Raw genomic sequence first — 24,422 nt, forward strand, 5'->3', positions numbered from 1 at the left:
CTTACATGCAACACCTAAAGAAGGACCCCAACGTAAGTCGGCTGACATTAACTTTTTTTTAGGCACCAGGCACTTTGCGATTGCCTTCTAGAGGAACCCCAATTAAGATCATTTACAGATACCCACAGCTGGGGTATCAGTTTAGAGTGCAATCAAGAACATTCTTACTGCGTTAACTGGGTTTAACCACGCTCACTGCTAGTTACCTCAGTTCAAATTTGATTTAACATTTCTATGGTTCAGTTGTTTCTTACTGTCATAGGCCAGCATTTAAAGAGGAAGTAAACCCTGATGAGTTTACTTCCTCTTTCATTCCCTGCAAAGGTAAAGCATAATGGACTACTATGCATCGCATAGTAGTCCATTATGTGTCACTTACCTGACACAGGAGCCAGCGAAGTCACCGCTGTCCCCTGTAGTCCGGCGCATCCATCTTTTTAGTGGGTCTCGCTGCTCCGCCGCTGTCATTCGGCGAAGCCGTCACTCCTGCGCATGTGCACCGGAGCCGCCACGCGCGGCATATCGCCGTTGACGGTGGTGCGCTCAGTGCGCCTGCTCGCCGCTGTCTACGGCACATGCGCTGTAGACAGTGGTGCCTGTCTTTCGGCAAATATCTCCTAAACCGTGTAGGTTTAGGAGATATTTCTTGGACCTACAGGTAAGCCTTAATCTAGGCTTACCTGTAGGTCAAAGTGTGTTGTAAGGGTTTACAACCACTTTAATTGACCTAATTTTGCATCTTTGACTAATTTTTTTTTATGTCAGTTTACACACTATTTACCGGCTTTATTATAATACAGTTACTTAATCTACCATTTAGTGGTCTGTGGCCTAACTTCTATGCATTGTCTTCAAGTGGTATCCTTTTAACACTCAAGTCACACAGGTGTGAGTGAGGCTCAAGCAACCACATGTGCCTGTGGGGAACGAGCCATTTACTGAGTTGTGACAGAACAGGGAACCCATCATCACCAGTGGCTCCAACGAGGGCAAGCGCTACAGATAGATAAATAGATAGATATATCGATAGAGAGAGTATCTCACAAAAGTACACCCCTCACATTTTTGTAAATATTTTATTATATCTTTTCATGTGACAACACTGAAGAAATTACACTTTGCTACAATGTAAAGTAGTGAGTGTACAGCTTGTATAACAGTGTAAATTTGCTGTCCCCTCAAAATAACTCAACACACAGACATTAATGTCTAAACTGCTGGCAACAAAAGTGAGTACATGCTTATGTGAAAATGTCCAATTAGGCCCAATTAGCAATTTTTTCCCTCCCCGGTGTCCTGTGACTCGTTAGTGTTACAACGTCTCAGGTGTGAATGGGGTGGTCTGTTAAATTTGATGTTATCGCTCATACTCTTTCATACTGGTCACTGGAAGTTCAACATGGCACTTCATGGCAAAGAACTCTCTGAGGATCTAAAAAAAAGAATTGTTGCTCTACATAAAGATAGCCTAGGCTATAAGAAGATTGCCAAGACCCTGAAAATGAGCTGCAGCACAGTAGCCAAGACCATACAGTGATTTAACAGGACAGGTTCCACTCGGAACAGGCCTCGCCATGGTTGACCAAAATAATTGAGTGCACATGCTCAGCATCATATCCAGAGGTTGTCTTTCAGAAATAGACGTATGAGTGCTGCCTGCATTGCTGTAGAGGTTGAAGGGGTGGGGGGGGGGTCAGCCTGTCAGTGCTGAGACCATACACCACACACTGCATCAAATTGGTCTGCATGGCTGCCATCTCACAATGAAGCCTCTCCTAAAGATGATGTACAAGAAAGCCTGAAAACAGTTTGCTGAAGACAAGCAGACTAAGAACGTAGATTACTGGAATAATGTCCTGTGGCCTGATGAGACCAAGATAAATTTATTTGGTTCAGATTGTGTCAAGTGTGTGGCGGAAACCAGGTGAGGAGTACAAAGACAAGTGTGTCTTGCCTACAAGCATGGTGGTTGGGAGTGTCATGGTCTGGGGCTGCATAAGTACTGCTGGCACTGGGGAGCTACAGTTCATTGAGGGAACCATGATTGCCAACATGTACTGTGACATACTGAAGCAGAGCATGATCCCCTCCCTTCAGAGAATGGGCCACAGGGCAGTATTCCAACATGATAATGACCCCAAACATACCTCCGAGATGACCATTGCCTTGCTAAAGAAGCTGAGGGTAAAGGTGATGGACTGGCCAAGCATGTCTCCAGACCCAAACCTTATTGAACATCTGTGGAGCATACTCAAATCGAAGGTGGAGGAGCACAAGGTCTCTAACATCCACCAGCTCCATGATGTTGTCATGGAGGAGTGGAAGTGGACTCCAGTGGAAAACTGTGAAGCTCTGGTGAACTCAATGCCCAAGAGGGTTGTGACAGTGCTGGAAAATAATGGTGGCCACACATAATATTGACACTCTGGGCACAATTTGGTAATTTTCACTTAGGGGTGTACTCACTTTTGTTGCCAGTGGTTTAGACATTAATGTGTTGAGGGGACAGAAAATTTACACTGTTATACAAGCTGTACACCCGCTATGTTACATTGTAGCAAAGTGTCATTTCTTCAGTGTTGTCAGATGAAAGATATAATAAAATATTGACAAAAATGTGAGGGGTCTACTCACTTTTGTGAGATACTGTAGATAGATAGATAGATAGACAGATAGATAGATAGATAGATAGATAGATAGATAGATAGATAGATAGATAGATAGATAGATAGATAGATAGATAGATAGATAGATAGATAGATAGACTGTAGATAGATAGATGGATATGAATGTAACCTTATTTTATTTTGTGTTGCTATATGTGCTTTTACTACACAACCATATGCAATCATCCCTGAAAATTTTTCATGTATATGTAACATTTGAATTACTGTGTACATGGGAGATCAAGGAGATACTGTATATCAATTATTAACATTATTATTAGCAATTATTAACAATAATAGAAACAGAAAACAGAAGGAGAGCAGAGCACAGAGACAACTGTAAGACAAAAGAGACAAAACATACCTGATAAACCTTTCTGTCAGTTGTTCTACAAAGTAATAGATCTCACTCCAGTGGTGGAGGACACTTCCAGACCTATGGGAAAGAACATTGCTCATTGTTATTTTAGCAGCTAATATAAACTAACATCACATTTAATTTTCTTAGGCAAGTAATAAAGAAGTTAAGATGCAAGCAATGTACTTTATTGAGGAGCTTAAATTCCTCTTTTCCCTCCAGCATGCATTCTTTGTATATCCCTTTATAGAATGCTTTATAGAATGTAGAAGGGACTGGTGGAGGGGTACAAGATTTGTCCAAAAAAACTAATAATATTTGACTGCCAAACCAGCTGCTGACAAGGCCTGTGCTTGCAATCACACTGGAAAAATCACATTAAAGTGGTTGTAAACCCTTACAGACCACTTTTACCTACAGATAAGCTTAGATTAAGGCTTACCTGTAAGTGCAAGAAATACCTCCTAAACCTACACAGTTTAGGAGATATTTTCAAAAGACAGACACAGTGGTCTACACTGAGCGTGCCTCTGCTAATGGCGATCATGCCGTTATTGGTGGCTCCCGTGCGCATGAGCGGGAGTGACGTCATCATGGCTCTGGCTAGTCACAGCGCCAGAACCACGATACCCAGAAGTCACTCCGGTGTAGATGGCGGCGTCAGAGGAGGAGAATGAGGGTCTCTTCGGGATCTTCTATCTCAGGTAAGTTATTCATAATGAGCTAGTATACTATGCATACTAGCTCATTATGCCTTTGCCTTGCAGCGTATTTAATTTTTTTTGTTTGGCTTTACTTCCACTTTAAGCCCCGGTTCACACACACAGCGAAAATGAAATTTTGCAAGTTCAGCTGAACTTGCACAATTTCACTCCCGCAAGTCAGTCCAGACCTTGGGGGCGATTTCAGAGACATATGTGACGGGTTTCTGCACAGAAGTCTATTGAAATCGCACCCCCAAGTTGCCAAAGGTAATATGGAAACTGCTTTTTGGAATTGGTGCGGTGCCACAAATGCCATGAGGGTGCCATTTCCAGCAATAGCCCGCCGATCTAGCATGCGATTTGACATGTCAAATCGCATTCCAAATCTCTGCTATGTGTACCAGGGCTGAAGGTCCAGTTCACTTCTAGTATATTCACATTGTTGTCAATCAAGCCCTGATGAGGGGTGCACCCTTGGACAACCAAAACACGTTGGCAACTTTTTAGATTGTCCCGCTGACTTTCATTGGAATAAAGTCATATCCGGACTGCTTAGTATTGGTGTGACACTTTGATTTCAGTTTTTGTTACATTACACTACAAACCAGAGATTGGGAAGATTACTAAAGAAAACCCATTGATAATTCTGGGGTCAATAAAACAATATTTTCAGCAGTTGATGTTCTGAAGGCAACTTTCTATCAAACTGCCTAAGCAGTGCAAGCGTTAAAAATGGCTTCCTATTGGCATACAGCTGTGCAATAGATTAGCAAGGAAGAAAATAAAATAGGTATCAGGTTATGTTTGTCTTATTTTGACAATAGCGGCCAAGAAAAGCACGTACCGATGTAATACAAGTAGAGGATGGGGTCATGACTAGCACATGACCAAAGGGAATTGGTGGGAGGCTATGCAGGGATGAGGCATAGCAGTTTAGCACTTCTAAAAAGTTAACTTTCTTTTGGTGTTTGATAGCTATACGAATGACATGTATGTACATTTTAGACATCTTCTTTCCAAATGCAATTATTTTTGCGTAACTAAACTGTCATGAGAAAAATGGAGGCTGCAATTGCTGAGCTCTTCTGAAAATACCAGTTGCTAGGCTGTCATCTTGAACCTTCTACATAAACTTCATTGACTCGCCTCTCTGGATGGCCTTGCAAGCGCAGTGCACCGCCATACTGTGTTTTGACATGAACGAAGTTTTACTTCATAGGAAATAAAAAAAATAAAAAAAGAACCAAAAGGAGCTGTGCGCTTTGGTTTAGTGTGTGGGCAAGTGTGAATGAGCGAATGGGCAAAAGATAGGGTGGGGAGAAGGCAGCAATAGCAGTCCCCATAGGCTAAGTTTACTTTACTTGTTCCCACTTTTCTTTAGACTTGGAAAGATTTGTTGTGCTGGATGCAGGGATGCCGGCCAGCAAACATAAATGAGAGTTTTGGATGAAATCCAAATCTTCCAAATCAGAAGCAAATGAATGACGAATCAGTCATTTTTCACTTAATAAATATAACCAAATAGTCAGCAGAAAAAAGATTTATTAACAAGTTGTATACATTGTATTACATTCGATAAATGAAGCTATGCAATTATAGATTCTGATGTATATGAAGTGCTACAAGATGCTTTTTACTAGTTCAATTTTAGCAAACAATATCATTTACTGGTAAGAAGTGAAATGAAACAACGTCAATTTTTATAAGCATTGTCTAATTTTGAGCTGTGGGTATGTCCCATGTCACTACACCTTGAAAGCTATTTTTTTTACATCGGAAGAACAATAAATCTCAGTCCTCAGTATTCCCTACAATATGCTATCTATTCCAGCTCACCGGACAAGTTTATAGCTGAAATACATCATGTGGATTTAATAAGTTGCCATAAATATTGTTAGCTTCAGGCTGCTGACTGAGCACAACCACCATACTTTTCTGCCAAAGCATTGGGGGGAAAATGAGAGACAGTGAATTCCTGCAAGGAAGCTGCTCCAACAGCGAAGTGATATGCTGATATTGTGCTGATACGCTGTGTTCCTGCTAAAGACCCCTTGTTACTTTCTAAAGCCACTTTAATGCCTTTAGAATGGCTAAGGAACTAGAAGAGGAAACTTTTTAAATCTTGTCCAGACCATGTAAATACATTTCTACATTTTAACCCTATTTTAGAGTGCCATGCCACCACGTTGGTGACTGTGTGATACATACCTCCCAACTGTTCCTGATTTTGAGGGGCTGTCCCTGATTTGGAGCAATGTCCCTCTGCCCCTCATTCCTCCTTATTTGTCCCTCATTTTGGTCTGATCTATATAGATGTATACAAAATGCACTTTGTATCTATCAAAATGTGTTTCCCAGTGTTAAATCTTTTATCTGATTTCTAAATTGCTGCATATGTAAATTCCAAAAGCCAATATAAAGGAATAGTAGTGGTAAAATAAGCACTTTTGGGGGTTTAACCAATCTTATTTTTTTGTACAGTTCTCCTTTAAGGGGGCGTGGTGATAGGTGTGTACTATACCTGCTTACTTTTTCTGATAGGTGTCCCTCATTCCCATCTCAGAATGTTGGGAGGTATGTGTGATAGAGCAGTGGTCATCAACCCTGTCCTCAGGGCCCACTAACAGGCCAGGTTTGCAAGATAACTGAAATACATCACAGGTGATATCATTTGCTGCTCAGTGATTTCAGTATTCTAGTCTGCATCTCCCCAAGGTAATACATAAAACTTGGCCTGTTAGTGGGCCCTGAGGACAGGATTGATGATCACTGTGATAGAGTATAACGTAACAACTGGCACTCAAGAAAATAAGAAGAAACTTCAAATAATGTAACAAACAGAAATACAGTCCCCAGTTCAAAACTTTCATTTGAAGCCTCTCCTCTCAAATGTCTCTCAATCCATTAGAAAATATAACTGGGCTCGCTACTTCTTCAATCCTCTGTTACTAGTCAGGTTTTGTCCTTGAATCACATTCAAATCTTTGTCAGTCCTTTTCAAATCTCCCTCTTTAAACCTCTGTCACTTGTCGGTCTTACTCTTTGCTCCTCATCCAAGTCTCTGTCATTTGTCAGTTTTCCACATTCCTCCTCTAAACCTCTGCCACTTGTAAGCATTCTTCACTGGTCCTCCTCCAAACCTCTGCCACTTTTCAGTCTTCCTTCATGCTCCTCATCTAAACCTTTGTCATTTGTCAATTTTCTCTAAATCTCTGTCACTTGTCAGTCTTGCTCAATTCTTAACTTCCAAACTTCTCTCACTTTTCTGTCTCAGGGGCGGCCCATCCATTAAGGGCACATGGGCGCCGCCTCCCTTTTTCATCACGGCAGTTTTTTTTTGAAGCACCCGATTACAGCCAGAGGCTCTAACAAGCTTCAAAATAGGGTGGGCTCCAGATGCAGAGCATTGCGCTTGGAGCCCACCCATGTGTATTAGACCCCCAATTCAGAAGCGCGAGTTTGAAACCCGTTTCCCGATTGGCTGAAAGGATAGGCGATCCTATTGGACGCCTAGGAGGAGGGAGAAGCACAGCGGAACCCGCCATAATCCACAGGAGGCAGAAGGAAGAAAGCTAGCGCTCACTGGACACACTGCCCGCCCGCTTCCTAGATGGGGTAGGCCCCCCCAAAAAAACAGACACCACTTGGTCTGTCTTCTTCTTTGCTCTTCGTTCAAACCACTGCCATTTGTAATTTTTCCTCCATATTTCTCCTCCAAACCTGTCACTTACGCAGGTCCAGTCAAGGGATGGGCAGATGGGGCAGCTGCCTCAGGGATGTGGCCGCCCTGACTCTAATCCTCAGAAAAGTGTGGGCACAGTTTAGCATCTTTGCCCTGGGCACTGGATAGCCTTGTCCCAGCACTGCTTGTAAGTCATTTTTCTCGCTCCTCTCTCAAATTTCTGTCATATGTCAGTCTTCCTTCTCGCTTGTCCATTATACCCCTGTCACTTGCCAGTCTTCCTGGGTTTTGGTTGACAGATGTAAAGAATGAGTTACAAGCAAATGAGGTTTCTAGGACATGTGAAAAGGATGACTGATGAATGACATTGGTTTAACGAAGGAATGATTGAAGTTATGAGACAGAGGGCCGAGTTTGGATGAGAAGTGAGCATGCCCGTTTGAGTATGATGGTTAGGTGTCCATAAAAAGGCATTGCCCTGTAATAAGAACCATATTCTCACTGCACACCGTACCGGATTTGACCTTGCAGTTTCAGGGTGCTGTAACAACTGTTGACTGGTATTATATGCTTAAAATGGATGTAAACCCTTACATATACACAGTAAAGTGAACAGCCTCAGATGATACACAGGGATGAAACAAATCTCCCTAAATAAGTTTTACACGTATATCTACTGTCTTCAGCTGTATATATCCTTTAGAATGTGCATATTGAGTTACAGATTTTTCTCTTCCTGTTTAGCACTGGAAGTGGATTATTGGCATACAGCCAAGCCTGCTGATTGGAGAAAAGACACACACCCTCCATCCACATTGCAAAGCAAGAAAGAAAGGTGCAGAGCTCTGCTCTGAAAAGTCAAGCTTTCTGTTAAACTATTTATAGCAACCTCCCACAACACAGATTTCAGGCTAGTTTTATCTCCTGTGTCTGAGAAATTGTCAGAAGTTATTAGGCTGATAACAGAGCTACGGAGCAGGACAAAGCCATGGGACTCAGAGCTTTGAAGAGAGATAAGAAAAAACACTACTTATATATGAGCCCAGTTCAGCTTTTATGAATCGGTTTACATCCACTTTGAAGTGTTACTAAACCCACAACAGTAAAATCAGTCTGTATATAAAGTAAAGCATGTTTGTTATACTCACTGTGGAACATACAGGGTTTATCCTACGCATTGTGTAAAAAGGCTGTTTGATCCTGTCTTCTCTGATCCTCTCCTTCTTCCACAGATTCCAATCCATGTCCTGATAGTACAGAGCCTTAGGGGTACTCTGCACATACTCAGTTTGGTGTGTATTGCTAGAGAGTTTTGTTTTTTCGGGGGGGGGGGGGGGGTGTCGCCGCCATTCCTTTTAAGGGAAGCTAGCAATGAAGCAGAAGGAAGGAGGTTCTGATTATCCTATATAGATCTTTAGTGAGACCTCATTTAGAATACTATGTCCAGTTCTGGAGACCTCACTTACACAAAGATATTGATAAGATAGAACGAGTCCAGAAATGGGTAACAAAATAGTAAAAGGTTTGGGGGATAAAACATATCCAGAGCGACTTCAGGAACTTAATATGTACAGTCTGGAGGAAAGAAGGGAAAGGGAAGATTTGATTGAAACTTTTAATACATCAAGGGGGTGGATAAGGTTCAGGAGGGCAGTTTTTTCAATATGAAACCAAAATCAAGAAAATGGGGACATGACCTCAAACTAACTGGAGGGAAGTTCAAAACGAATCTAAAACACACTATCAGATTTTCTGCTGATTTTTACCTTCAGATTTACCAAAACCATATAATATGAGGTCAAACCTTAGGAGTTTCAATGTGTATGCAATCAGGCAGGCCCTTGCACTGCATGGTTTTGGTAAATCTGAAGACAAAAATCAGCAGAAAATCTGATAGTGTGTATGGGACTTATGAAAGTATTATTTTACTGAAAGGGTAGTTGATGCTTGGAATAATCTACCAGCAGAGGTAGTGAGACAGTCAACAGTAAATGGCTTCAAACATGCTTGGGACAAACATAAGTCTATACTTCTAAAAAAGGTCTATAAAAAAGGTTAACAAAAACAAAAAAATAAATGGGCAGACTCGATGGACTACTCTGTCTTTTTCTGCCGTGACTTTTCTATGTTTCCAAGTTTCTATTTTTAAATCATTTTTAATTTGCGTAGGCCACCTAAAACAATTGCTAGGCCAAAACATTTTGAATGAAGATGTATAGCACAAGAAAGCCTGACTTTTTGTTTGTGAAGCAGTTGTATATAGTTTGTCTCCTAATGACCTTGTACCACTTGGCATGATAGGTAGGCAGTCTACTTGGCTCTTCCTGTGTGCGGTCATACAGTAAAGAAATTATCCGGACAGCTCATATTTCCCAGAAATTCTCCAGAGTCTTTCCTTCATAGACACTTTATTTCTCATCTTTCCAGTAACAGAATTTAAACCCTCCGCGGGACAAGACTTTTCTGCTTATACAACAAATTTATGTTCCGCCTGAAATGCCTCTCTGCGGAGTTTATAAATCTGGCCTAGTAATACTGTCAGCCAAGTCTTTTCATACTCTGACTGTACACAACTGGTCAGTCCCACATAGATTAGGTATGAAAATATTTTACCATCTCACCTGAAGCTGAACACCTGGATATTTTCTTTCATAGGCCTTGGTGCCTACTCATTTAATGTAGATAAATATTGTATAGCTTTTTCTTTATTACTTATTTTTTGCAAACACAAGCATAGTATCAAAATGACCAAAACAAGGTATTATGAGTAGAAAAGTATCTCTTTCTTGACATAAAAATGCTGATCACAAGCTCTCTCCAAAGCCTAGATAAAATAATACTATGTCTTGGACTGTCGAGCAAGCTTATAATTACACTTAGATAGATATTGGGGTTGATTTACTAAAACTGGTGCAGCTAAGCATGGTAGCCAATCAGCTTTTAACTTCAGCTTGTTCAATTAAGTTTTTACAAAAAACCCTGAAAGCTGATTGGCTTCTATGCAGAGCTGAACCATACTCTGCACTCTCCAGTTTTAGTACATCAACTCCATTGTCTGATAGATTTGCAGTGAGGTAAGAGGATGAAGAAGACATGGCAGAACCTGCTTATGTAATAGTCAAATATACTTTAAATATGTATCTAGACTGTGCTGCCAAAATGTGAATTAACATTACCAAACAGTTTACCACATATAAAAGTACAAAAATATAAATACATGAACAGCACCAAAAAAATACAACTAATGTTCAATGTATCAAGTCCCATTCAAGTGACCGTTGCTTAACTGGTTCCCGACTGGCTGTTGCAGTTATACTGCGGTAGGTTGACTCCCCTGAGCGAGCCGCCGTAACTATAAGTCGGGCCTTTAAGACGCTGTAGGAGGCACGTACGCGCAGCAGCGTGTGCCCGGAGCCGATGCAAGTGCCCGGTGGGCTCAAAGACCGCCGGGCAACCATGATCGCTTGTGACAGAGCGAGAACCGGGATCTGTGTGTGTAAACATACAAATCCCGTTTCTCTCAGGGGAGAGTAGACAGATCGTGTGTTTATACTAAGTATGAACACCGATCTCTCTCCTCCCCTAGTCAGTCCCATCCCTCCTACAGTTAGAAATAGGGAACACAGTTAACCCCTTGATCACCCCTTGTGTTAACCCCTTCCTTACCAGCGACATTTATACAGTAATCACTGCATTTCTATAGCACTGATCGCTGTAAAATTGTCAATGGTCTCAAAAATGTGTCAAAAGATCACCACTTGGAAGTGCAGAAATCTAAATCTAAGGGGTAGATCTGAAATGAGTGGAAGCTCTGCTGATTTTATCAACCAATCATGTGCAAGCTAAAACGCTGTTTTTTACTTTTCTTGCATGTCCCCATCGGATCTACAGCGACTGCACTTCAAAGTGCAGTTTCAGTGCAATTTCAAGTGCACTTTGCAATTGTAGCTTGCACTTGTATTGCAAAGTGGATTTTCCTTTCGTAAATAACCCCCATTGTGTATCTTGTCACCAACTTGACCATTCACATGTACTAGGATGCAATTCCTTCCAATGTCACACACCACCACTCAAAAAACAGTATCAGAGAAAAGGTTCATTGTGCAAAGCAAACAACTTTATTAAACCATATAAAACAATCACACTGCACTCACATGTATCTGTATAAAAATTGGTGTATATCGCGCTTACATATAAATGTATGTCTAATAGCAGCCAGCAGAACACTAAGCCCTTTTACAAACGGTTGGACATTTCGACGGAAAAGGTCCGATCGGACCATGTTGTCGGATAATCCGACCGTGTGTGCGCTACATCAGACTTTTTCCATCGGAATGTCCGACCAATAAAGTTTGAGAGCTGGATATAAAATTTTCCGACAAAATGATCCGATCAGACTTTGTCCGATCGTTTATAGAGAATTCTGATCAGACAAAGTGCCACACATGCTCAGATCAAATTACGAGACCAAAGATATTGGCTACTAGCCGCAACGTAGTCCCATTCTGAACGATTGGATTTTCCGACAACTTTTCCAACACCTCTTTCGGACAAAATCTGTCGGAAAAAAATACGACGGATTTTGTTGTCGGAATGTCCGACCGTGTGTACAAGGGCTGAGACAAATGTATACTAAGAAATATGTGAAATATAAAAAATTTGTGCAGCGCTCAAAAATATTACAAATTCATAAGTACAACCTAATAAATAATGTGAATTGACCACAAGGTTAAATGAAAACAGTGAAAAGTGATGTGAAATTTATACTCAAACTAAAGTCCGTGTTCCATCAAATAGAGGTTTTTAAACCGTGAATACAATAGTCCATGGATAAACATTGAAAAGAAACTATATAGCCAAAAAGGGGATTCCACGGGCCATCCGTGCTGGAGTGAAGACACAGACAATAAAACCACCATCGGTTAGTGAGGAGGCTTACTGGAATAAGGAGACTCAAATGGACATATGCTCAATGAGTCAACAGGGTATATGGTGTAAACACCAATACACAAAACCTCCACATCCAGGCTCCAGTTCAGGATGGAAGATGGTCCAATTGGTCAGGAGATATCACTGACTCTGTCCATTCATAACTGAGCAGAGTAAGCTTCAGTCTATGAATGAACAGGAGCCGCTATCTCATGTCCATTCACCTTTAGTGCAGCTGAGGCTACATAGAAAGGGAATGGGGAATCTGTGACCTTAGTCCTTTCTCTGTCTCAAAGGGGAGATGTCACAAGTCTATTTAGAACTCCGATATCTCACCAAAGCTCCCCCCAACAGTGTTGATAAAAACAAAAACAAAAAATATTTAAAAGTAAAATTGTAAAAATAATAAAATATAAAATAAAACTACTGACACTGTCCACTCCCCCCCCCCCCCCCCCAAAAAAAGCATTGTAAAAAAAATAACTAAATAATTGTAAAAAAACCCCAACGGTATGGCATGTACTTGAAAAGAAGATACTTGCACTCGGCCTTAAAAAAGTGGTATCAGTGCAACCCTACTTATGAACCATCTTATGCCTATCTTGGACCGAATGGTGTGTGGCCATCTGGGCACTATCCGCAACCTTTCCATTAGCCCCCTCCTTTTTTTTTCTTTTCTCTTCCCACTATTATTTCCTTTCCTTCCTCCCTTCCTCCCCATTCACCCCTCTCCTCTCTTCATAATCTTTTTTAAGGTCAAAAATTGATGCACATTGTCACGGCTTGGCACCATTCAATTTAGTCATTTTTAGGTTCTATCTTGTCAGATGTTTCGTAGCAGTATAGTGAGAGCTATGCTATTCAGCCTCAGTGGGACTGTAAATATTAATAAAAATACATAAAAAATGTTCTTAAAATGCCATACACCTCATTAACTACTTCAGTACCGGACAGTTTTACCCCTTTCCTGCCCAGGCCAATTTTCAGCATTCAGCGCTGTCAAACTTTGCAACATCATGCCCATATAAAATTGTTATAATTTTTTTCACACAAATAGAGCTTTCTTTTGGTGGTATTTAAAGCGGAACTTCCATAATTTTTTCATCTTTCCAGCTATTAAATCTTCTGCCCTTGTTGTTTTAACGTGATAGTAAAATACCTTATACAGTAAATACCTTATACAGCCCACTTGCTGTTTCATGTCTGGAAAAAAATCTAGGCTTATCACATCACACACAGCTCTCTCTCTCACTCGTGGGAGTTTGCCAGGTGGGGGGGTGAGTCATAAGGGGGCCAATGAGAGCTGCAGAGCTGGAGGTGTGCCTCTGTGTGTCTGTACAAATCCAGGAAGTGAACAGGCAACAGCTTCAGCTGCAGGGAGATTTCTGCAGCATGATGTATTAACACCCTCTCATTTCTTGAGGCCTGAAAATGGCAAGACATTTTAAATATCCCCAAATGATCCCTTTTTGGAAAGTTGACAGTACAAGGTATTTAGTAAGAGGCATGACAAGTTTTTTGAAGCTGTAATTTCGTGTTAGACAGAGTTAGGCATTATTTTGCTAATCACTTATGTATAGCCTGTCTAAATCTACTAGTCCACACAACACTACCTTCTCCGCAGGCTGAGAATACTGCTGTCCAAGAGTGGCTATGTTGTTTTTCCATAGATACGGCGAAGGAGCGAGTATTACCCTAAGGACCAATTCACACTGGAACACGTCCCATTTTTGACAGCCTATGCCTTTCAATGGACTTTTAAATGAAAAAAAATGGGGCTTTTAAAATCGGCCCAGAACCAATGATACTGAGGTATCAGGCATTTTAGTGGCCATAAACATGCGCATTTGTTAAATGTGTTTGGGGTGCCATTAACAATTGCGCACCTAACAAGGACAGCACATTGCCGTGTGGTGCGGAGAGCATGCATTTCCCACACCTCATATGTTGTGTGAGCTGGTCATAAGGTCCTAAGGCCAGTCATACATGGTTCAAATCAAATTCAAACCATTAATGGGCAGGCTAAATGTGCCAACCAGCTGCTATAGCAGGAAGGATTCCCCTTTTTATGCAACTCGTGGCTGCAGAAAAGAAATTTGCACCTTCTATGGTCAGCCTAAGGCTCGGTAAACATTGATGCGACATAGGATACCATTTGGGAGACCTCAAGTTGGATGACATGTGAAATTCAATGTTTCCTTATGGGAGCCATTTTAACTGATACTACACAAGTCTGTCTGACTTTAGAAAAGGTTTCTGCACTACTTAGGTCTGACTTTAACCCCCCTGACGGTAGTCCCGAGTCTGGCTCAGAGTGGAATTTTTATACCAAAAGTGGTAACCCCGAGCCAGACTCGGGACCGCATCGCTGGATCCAGGAGGACGTTTACTTACCTTCTCCCCTGGATCCAGCGATGTCCCCGCGCTGTACGAGCGAGCCCCATCTCGCTCGATCTATCACGGAGCCGATCTCCGTTCCCTGCAAGCATTGCGACGCACGGGGATGGAGATCGGCGCCAAATTCAAAAAGTGAAACACTCACTATACATACAGTATAATGTAATCTTACAGATTACATTGCTGTATGTAAATATTTCACATCCCCTTTGTCCCTAGTGGTCTGCCCAGTGTCCTGCATGCACTTTTATATAATAAAAACTGTTCTTTATGCCTGGAAACTGGAGATTGTCCATAGCAACCAAAACTGTCCCTTTACATCAAAAATGATTTTAGACCAGCTGTAAAACAGCGAGAATAAATTGTAATCACTTGCAGAATTGAGCGATAGTGATTTGTGGGGAGATCCATCATCAAATATTGAAAAGTAAGGACAGTGACAATTCTGCAACTGAGCAAATTTCAGTGTTTTTGATTTGATTACATTATTGAATATTTTTTATTATTGTTATATTGTTATTTGGTATAATTATTTATAATTATTTATTATATTATAATTTATGATTTCATTTTTCAAACTTTATCATTCCCGGGATGTCTGCTAGACTCTCGTTTAGACAGATTTAAGAGAGTTATTGATAAGAATTACAGGACTACAATATAAAACGCCAAATTTTCATGCAAAATAATGGTACCGCTTTTAGCACCTACAATCCAAAATAATCGTACTGCCAGGGAGGTTATTACAATTTCAGTGCCACAGAGTGTAAAAAGTCACATCAAAGTTGTATCAAATTCAGTCTCCCGCTAGCCTTATCAAGGCAAATCTTGCTCATTATACACTGAAGGAGGAGGATGGGGGTTCCTGCATCCCCCCTTTCCCCACTCTGGAACACTACTAACTTTTCCTTTATATCCACTACTTGATCCTATATGACCCCCCCACACCACCTGTATACCCTATTGCCCCGTACACACGAGAGGACTTATGTCCGACAGACTTCCAAAGGAGTTCTGCCGGAGTTCCGACGGAGTTCTGACAGACTTTTCGGCCGAACGGACTTGGCCACACACGATCACACTAAACTCCGACGGATTCGAACGTGATGACGTACGACCCGACTCGAATAAGGAAGTTCATAGCCAGTAGCCAATAGCTGCCCTAGCGTCGGTTTGAGTCCGTCGGAGTAGCACACACACGAGCGAATTTTTCGAAGGGGACCGGGTCCGGCGGAGTTCCGTCGGGAAAATTTGAAGCATGCTTCATTTCTAAAGTCCGTCAGACTTTAGCTAAGCTAAAGTCCGTTGCAGCCCACACACGATCGGATAGTCTGACGGACTCAGTCCGTCGGAGTTTGGATGTCGAAAAGTCCGCTCGTGTGTACGGGGCATTTCCCTGCCTTTCTATACTTCTTACTCTGACTTGTATCTTAGATGCCTTTGTTCAAATGCTTGCTCTATAATAGGCTCAACTCAACAGCCTACATACACACCACAGCAAAGTCCAGACAACATTCATACTAACATCTACTGGGTCAGTATCTGGGGTTTTATTTTTTAGTTTTTTTCTGGTGTTTTCTTTATTTCTGTTCTTTTACTGGCTAGCCAGAAAATTTAGAGGCTGGCTGGATAAACCCAATGCCTTGTTACCTCGGAGCATGCTGTCCCCCCTCTTATTGGAGGTTAAAGGTTCCTAACCACTTAAGGACCAAGGCTCTTTCTGAGATTTGTTGATCACAAGTTAAAAACTTTTTTTTCGCTAGAAAATTACTTAGAACCTCCAAACATACATTTTTTTCCTAACACCCTAGAGAATAAAATGGCGGTCGTTGCAATACTTTCTGTCACACTGTATTTGCGCAGCGGTCTTACAAGTGCACAAGCAGTGGCAGAGGGCCCTGGAGAGCGGCGGGGGGAGGGGCCCTCTGCCCTCCCCCGTTGCCGATAAAAGTGATCTTGTGGCGATCCCGGACCACTCACTGAAGAAGAGGATACCAGAGTTATGGCAGCTAGCTGCTGCCATAACAAAGATATCCCTCTTCAAAGAGAGGATGTATATCGGCTTGTGGTGGTCCGGAAGTGGTTAAAGACCAAATAGACCAACCATATCAGCTAAAAGTTGATCATGTTATACTCTGTTCTATACTTACAACCCCTAATGATTTGTTCAGGTGTTCTTTACACTTAGAATGAGCCTCGAGTCTGGTCAATGAGAAGTCTTTGACTAACCTAGTACGATTCTTCAATAAGAATTTATATCTGATTGTACCAATTGCATCTGGAAATAACATATTGCACCCAGACTGAGCCTGAATGTTTGTTTTTGTTTCTGACTTCACCTATTCTAACATTGTTTGTACCAACTGTTGTATTTGCTTGTTTCCAATGAAGCATTTTTGGAATAAAAATAAAAGTTGCACTGAAAGTTGCGTGACTTTATGAATTGAGCCTAAGGCTGGCCATACACCGATAGAATATCTGCAGATTTTCTATGGTCAGATGGAAAAAGTGGAACAGATTCCTCCATCTATGCTGAACTGTATGGATGGAAGAATCTCCCACTGGCCCAAGCTTCAGTATCTTGCTAGTCGGCCCCACTGGCTCTCACAATACCTGAACATTCTGATTGGGCGCAGACATTGTTTAGGTCAGTGTTTCTCAACTCCTCAAGGCACCCCAACAGGTCATGTTTTCAGGCTTTTTATTATTTTGCACAGGTGATTTGATCAGTTTCACTGCCTTAGTAATTATCACAGCTGTTTCATCTGAAGGAAATCCTGAAAACCTGACCTGTTGGGGTGCCTTGAGGACTGGAGTTGAGAAACACTGGTTTAGGTTGAGAGCCAGCGGGGCCGACTAGCAAGATACTGAAGCTTGGCACAGTGGGAGATTCCTCCATCCACACAGTTTAGCATACATGGAGAAATCTGTTGCACTTTTTCCATCTAACCATACAAAATCTGCAGATAATCTACAGGTGTATGGCAAGCTTATGACCGGAAGAGTGTTACTGGCACCAGGTGAAAATAAAGGGGGAAAAAAACAAACAAATGTAACTACTACATCTAGGGGTCGTAAGCTGCAAATATTATATTTTTGTTTTTGAGCTTGGGTATGCTTTATGAGGGCAAAAATATATTTTATTGTGTCAGAAAGGTCATATCTCTTAAGAGACCTTAAATGGCCATTGTTAGCTTAAACAGATATCATGATAAGTAAATAAGTGATCTCAGAATCCCCTGTGTTCTAAGACTTCGCACTGGTCTGTTTTTGCATGTAATCTAATTTGCTTTGACTTGTTATAAGGCACAATGGGACTGTTACATCTGTAAGACGAGATGTAATAAATACTCTATCACATGGCTCACCAATTTTATAGAAATTCAATAAATTAAGAAAAAGGATTGAACATGCTAGCTTACTCTATTTTGTCCCATTGGAGTAGTGTGATGATCTGCCTTCTCCAAGCATGATCTCATTACTGTGATTCAGGAAAATATGCATTCTTTAGGAATATCCCAGTTTTTAGCATCCAACAAAATGTAGGCTATTCATACTAATCCAACCATTTGGGTGTAACCAAGTTAAGCATATGTTTTTAACCTTGACTGACTATTTAGGACTTGCACGTGACTATGGTCCACCTGATGAAATCTAGCTGCTGTTGAACTTCATGTACCAGCATATACAGCCTGATTTACTGCTGTTGTAAGTTAAGCTAGGTAGAATATATACCTCTCCCTTCTTTTACCAATGTAATACTCTTGTAGCCCTATCCCCAGAGGAGCCGATGAATGGTTTTTAAAGCGGAGGTCTGCTTTTAAAGCGGAGGTCCGCCGACCATTCTTTTTTTTTTTTTCAGCCATTCTGACACTTTGCTAAACACTATATAACAATAACTTGTTTGGTTTATTAATTCCCCTCAATGTCTGTTTTTGAATAGAAAATTAACTTATAAAATCTTATGATGGCCGGTTCCATCTTGCTTGTGGGCATGTGAAGCCCACAATCATTGATTTCCGGGATGCGGTGAATGCTGAGCTCCCAGCATTCACCGATCCTTCTCGCTCATGCTCCGCGCCGTAAACTTCCAGGTTGCCATCACAATGGGTATCGTCATCTGAAGTTCCCGCCCCGTTGTGATGGCAACCAAACAAAGAGATTTTGCGGCAGCGCTCTGCACTGACTCCTGGGAAGCCTAAGACTTAGCACCCAGGATGACAGTGCGGCCCTGGGGAAAAGCTATATACATACCTACTCCCACGGGAGTGTAAGACAGGCAGTGCCGCAATAAACACCAATACTAAGCTAAATACAGCACTAAAACAATTTTTTTTGTTCATTTGCACATCTGTGCAATGCACTGACACTGATGGGGATAAGATTAGGTTAGTAATTTGTGTGAACCTCCGCTTTAAGCATGTAAAATGTTTGCATTGCAAAAGCAAATGTCTGTCTGCATTGTAATAACAACTCAGATATGTGCTTACTGAAAATACGTGATATTTTTGCTTCCCCATCGTTATTAAGTTTCACATAAAATGTATTGCGTAAGGGTCACATATCCAAAAGAAGTTTATTGCATTACAAATTGAAGGCAGAGGCTGAGAAGAAGGGATGTAAGAGGAAAGCAGTCAACCTATCTATTACCTAATGGCATTTGATCAAGAATTAAAAGCCCCCAAGCACATCCTTATATACCACAGGTTCAGGAAATCAATAGCTTTTACCCATCAAGCATCTTCAAATATATAAAAGTGCAGTCATTAAAGCTGTCAAAGCATTGCGCCAAAACTATGCAGACCACCAACCTTTTGTGAATCAATCTCTGTGGAACCAAAGTGTCAGGCAGACATCACCCATCCTCTTAGAAGAGATGTTTTGATCATTACTATGTTTCTAGGTTTATAACATCTACCAGGCTTTTATTGCTGTGTGCCCCAATAGGAAAATTTCCTATCACTTCCTTTCCTACCAAGAACATATAAAAGTGAAGAGAATTACCCAGCGGGAGCATAAAGAGTATTAAAAAGCTGGCAGAAGCTCTCCCCCGGCCTACTAAAACAAGTCCTTTAAATGATTTCTGTATTTCTCTTGGAGATATTCCTCTTACTTCGTTTTGTACTTCCCAAGAGGATAGCACAAACATTTCCACATGCCCAATGTCAGAACCATCACCCCACTTGGCACATTAGAGTCAAATTATCCAATAACAGTTACTGACAATCATAAGTGTCTTGTGGAAATAAAATCAGCTCATTTATTCAAGTTACAAGTTAGGCCGCGTACACACGCGCGGACTGTTGGCCCAACTTTGTCCGTCCAACAGTTTGAGCGAACAGTCCGCTCAAACTTAGCATGGATGGACATGGCCACACACGACGAACGAACAGTTTGCTGAAACCGTGCGCGATGACGTGAACGGCACGTACGACGGGACGCAAAATACGACGTCCTATACACTGCATTATAACTTTCGGCTTGAAAATCCTTTCTGAGCATGCGCGGAACTTAGTTTGACGAACAAGCCTACACACGGGCGGACTGTTCGTTGAAACAAGGTTTCAGCAGACAGTTTTTCGGAATTTCCGTAAAACCTTGTCCGTCCAACTGTCCGCTGAAACTGTCCGCTGAAAGCCCACACACGAGCGGACTGTCCGCCCAAACACTGTTCAGCGGACAAGGTTGGGCCAACAGTCCGCGCGTGTGTACGCGGCCTTAAAATGTTAGCAAAAGAGAAGGATCACTCATGACTCACTGGTACCTGGCACCATTCATTTGCTGGCCGGGTATCTCCAGCTATGTAAACAAAGAGGCAGGGCAAGTGACTGACATAATTGCCCAAATTAGGGCACATGCCTATATTTGGGCAATGAGATTGTCCAAATACGACCATAGCCATATTTAGGCATTAATGTCACCCGCTCTCACCACTTTGTTTACATTCCAATTGGAATGACTGCTTAGGGAGCTTTCATATGTGCTCGCAGTCAGCGGGTGCAGGTGAGTCTCCGTGTTTTTTGATTCTGGGAATCGGCGCAAGTCTTCATTGTGATTAATGTGGTTCTGCATCACTGGACGATGGATTCACTTTTTTCTTTTTTTCTTTTCTCACTATTTACATTTCTTTGTAATAAATTAGAGATACAATGTACCCCTTCATTCATGTAGGGGGTCTGTACCTGGAGGTTTCCAGATTCTGATAAGCCCCTGTCTGCAGACCCCCACAACCACTGGGCTGGGGTTGTGGGGAAGGGTTCAGTACTGGCCATAGTGGCCAGGGTTCAGTATGGAAACTAGGTGTTTTGCCAAGGGGGCCCCCTGGAAAGGTACACCCTCCAATTCCAAGTTGAGGACATTTGGCCTGGTATGGTTCAGAAGGTGCAGATCCCCCCCCCCCTTTCCTTGCCAGCCAGCCTGTATGCTCAGATGAGTCTCTGGTATGGATCCTGGGGGGGGGGGGGGATCCAACTTTTTTTTTTGCATGGGGTTCACAAACAGCATTTTTTTTTCTTTGTAAATTGTTTTGCTGTAGTAGGTTGCATACATCATACAGATATACCACTTCACAGGCAAGCTAAGGGTATCACCCCGGCATGTTAATCATTGGAATTTTCATTTCTTAATGTTGTCCTTTAACTACTCCACCACTGGGCACTTAAACTCCCTTCCCAACAGACCAATTTTCAGCTTTTGGTGCTCTCACACTTTGAATGACAATTACTCAGTCATGCAACACTGTACCCATATGCTTTCTTATGGTGGTATTTAATCACTGCTGGGTTTTTTTTTTTTTGTGTTATGAATCAAAAAAGACAGAAAATTTGGTAAAAAAAAATTCTTTATTTCCGTTAAAATTTATTGCGTATTGGTGAGTATTGGCAGAGTATTGGCGAGTATTGGTGAGTATTGACAGAGTATTGGCAGAGTATTGGCAAATATTGGTGAGTATTGGTGGGTATTGGCAGAGTATTGCAGAGTATTGCAGTATTGCACAGTATTGCCAGAGTATTGCACAGTGTTGCAGAGTATTGGCAGAGTATTACACAGTGTTGCAGAGTATTGGCAGAGTATTGCACAGTATTGGCAGAGTATTGCACAGTGATGCAGAGTATGGTCACTGAGCAGCGCTGTTGGTACTACTCATCCAGCCTACAGCACTGCTGCCATCTCTCTCCCTCTCCTCTCTCACTATACCGATTAGTACAGAGAGGGGAGGGAAGAACCAGTGTCATGACGTGACAACAGAGCAATTACATGGTAAACGGCCTTATCCTCTGGACCCAGTGGTTGTGGATGTTCCCGGGGTGCGTGCCCCAGGGGGCGCGTGGGAGCAAGATTCTATGAGGATGTCCCATGGACGTCCACCCAGAATAAGCCGACCACGCTCTAGCCGTCTTTCGGCTATGGCCCGGTCGGCATGTGGTTAAAGGGGTTGTAAACCTTTGTGGTTTTTCACCTCAATGCATTCTATACTTATACATTTCATGACACTATCAAATGTACAAAACCATAGAGTATAGCATGGGGACTGGTGACAAATAGCTCTACACATATCATGGCTCCAAATGCTTCATCTGGAATGAAATGCAGAGCTTAATCAGGAGCAAAGCTGAAGCTGCAATATATGTAGAGTTATTTGCCTCCAGGCCCCATGTCATACTTTATGCACAGATGTTATTTACAGTTTGCTTAGTGAGTCAGTCAAGGTTCATTTTTTTTTTGGATGTGTTTATTTGGTCAATTACAATGCACATATTATTTATATGGTTTAATGACCCGGGTCAGTGTGTCCAGGGCTCTATATGAGTTCTCAGAAGGATGATAACACTATAGAGGGAATGGTGTATTGCTATTGCTTTTTTGTGTCTTTTATATGTTTTTAATCTGTGGGTTATATCTGTGGAGTGTTGTATATTTATATAGTGTCATGTCATTTTTTATTTTTTCATACAATTTTTGTGATATGGATATTATTTTCAGGGGGTATTGAAGATTCTTTTCACTTATTGTCCCATTTGTCCCCAAGACAACAAAAGGTAAAACCTCACTAATGCCCTGTACACACGATCGGACTTTCCAGGCGGACCAGAGTCCGCCGGACAGTTCCATTGCCTAGATTTAAAACATGTTTTAAATCTTTCTGACAAAAGTCCGCCGGACCCAGTTCCTGTCGGGAAGTCCGCTCGTCTGTATGCTGGTCCGACGGACCAAATACAACGCAACGGCAACTACCTACCTATCGTGCTGGTTCTCGGCTACAGGGTACTGTACACCAGGCCCTTAGGTCTGGTATGGATTTTAAGGGTAACCCCTTAAAAACGACGTGTGGGGTCCCCCCAAAATTTATACCAGACCATTGTCCGAGCACGCTACCTGGCCGGCCAGGAAAGGGGGGACGAGCGAGTGCCCCCCTCCTGAGCCGTACCAGGCCACGTGCCCTCAACATGGGGGGGTGCCTTGGGGGAAGGGGGGCCGCGCGGCCCCCCACCCCAAAGCACCTTGTCCCCATGTTGATGAGGACAAGGGCCTCTTCCCAACAACCCTAGCCATTGGTTGTCGGGGTCTGCGGGCGAGGGGCTTATCGGAATCTGGGAGCCCCCTTTAATAAGGGGGGGCCCCAGATATCGGCCCCCACCCTATGTGAATGAGTATGGGGTACATCGTACCCCTACCCATTCATCTGGGGGAAAAAGTGTCAATAAAAAAACATGCTAAATAGGTTTTTAGAATAGTTTATTAGACAGCTCCAGGGGTCTTCTTCCGACTTTGGGGGTCTTCTTCCGACTTCTCCGCGCATTCCGGTTCTTCTCGCCAGGCTCCTCCGCTATCTTCTGCTCTTTTTCCGCTCTTTTGCTAGCGGAGGAGCCCGGCTTTCTCCTTCGTCGCCGTCGCAGTCGCCTACCCACCCATGTTGAAGACATGCGGCCTTGTATGGTTCAGGAGGGGGGTCGCTCGCTCGTCCCCACCCCCTTTCCTGAACGGCCGGGCTGCCTGCTCGGATAAGGGCCTGGTATGGATTTTGGGGGGACCCCCACACCGTTTTTTTCGGCGTAGGGGGTTACCCCTAAGATCCATACCAGGCTTCGGGGCTCAGAAGGTGTCAATCTTGCCGATAAAAGCAGCGAGATTGACTTCCTTCTCTAGTCCTGTTGTACCTGGAGTCACGTTCAAAATGAATGGACTTTAGTCCATGTGTGGGCAAGTCCGTTCATTTTGAAAGTCCGTCGGAACTCCGCCAAAAGTCCGATGGGAAGTCTGGCGGACCTAGTCCGATCGTGTGTGCGCAAGTCCACTCGTTCGGAAAGTCCGGCGGACCTCCTCTGAAAAGTCGGGAGGATTGTCCTCCAAAGCAAGTCTGCTGGAAAGTCCCATCGTGTGTACGTGGCATAAGGTTCTAATCCTCTCTGAATATATCCATAAACAAAATGAGCCCGAGTTCTTTCTATAAAAGCTATTTCACAGTTATTTCACCACACGCACACTATTGTAAAGTCTTAAAAATGCTCACTTAGAGTGACTGATTTATAAACTGGAAGACTTTTAGTTCACTAGGTGATTGGACTGACAACCTTGAAATGTGTTTTTTAACTGGTCATTACGTAAAAATATGGGGCCACAATTGTCTGGATCAGGAAATTATCGTGTCATCTCTATGACCAGCTTTCCATTGAGATTTATTGTAC

At 42.3% G+C, this 24,422-nt stretch overlaps 1 protein-coding gene across 1 annotated transcript in view; it reads right to left on the minus strand.

Annotated features, from left to right (window-relative positions):
- The window catches only part of ANTXR1 (ANTXR cell adhesion molecule 1), a 297,188-nt gene that overhangs the window by 213,533 nt on the left and 59,233 nt on the right, over window positions 1-24,422 (minus strand). The window contains exon 2 of the mRNA XM_077469472.1: window positions 3,031-3,102. Within this exon, the coding sequence (XP_077325598.1) occupies window positions 3,031-3,102 (72 nt within the window). The remainder of the gene's footprint in view (window positions 1-3,030; window positions 3,103-24,422) is intronic.

The sequence above is a fragment of the Lithobates pipiens genome, unplaced genomic scaffold, assembly GCF_037356315.1.
Source record: "Lithobates pipiens isolate NorthernLeopardFrog02 unplaced genomic scaffold, aLitPip1_a1.2 Scaffold_8, whole genome shotgun sequence".
Taxonomy (NCBI): domain Eukaryota; kingdom Metazoa; phylum Chordata; class Amphibia; order Anura; family Ranidae; genus Lithobates; species Lithobates pipiens.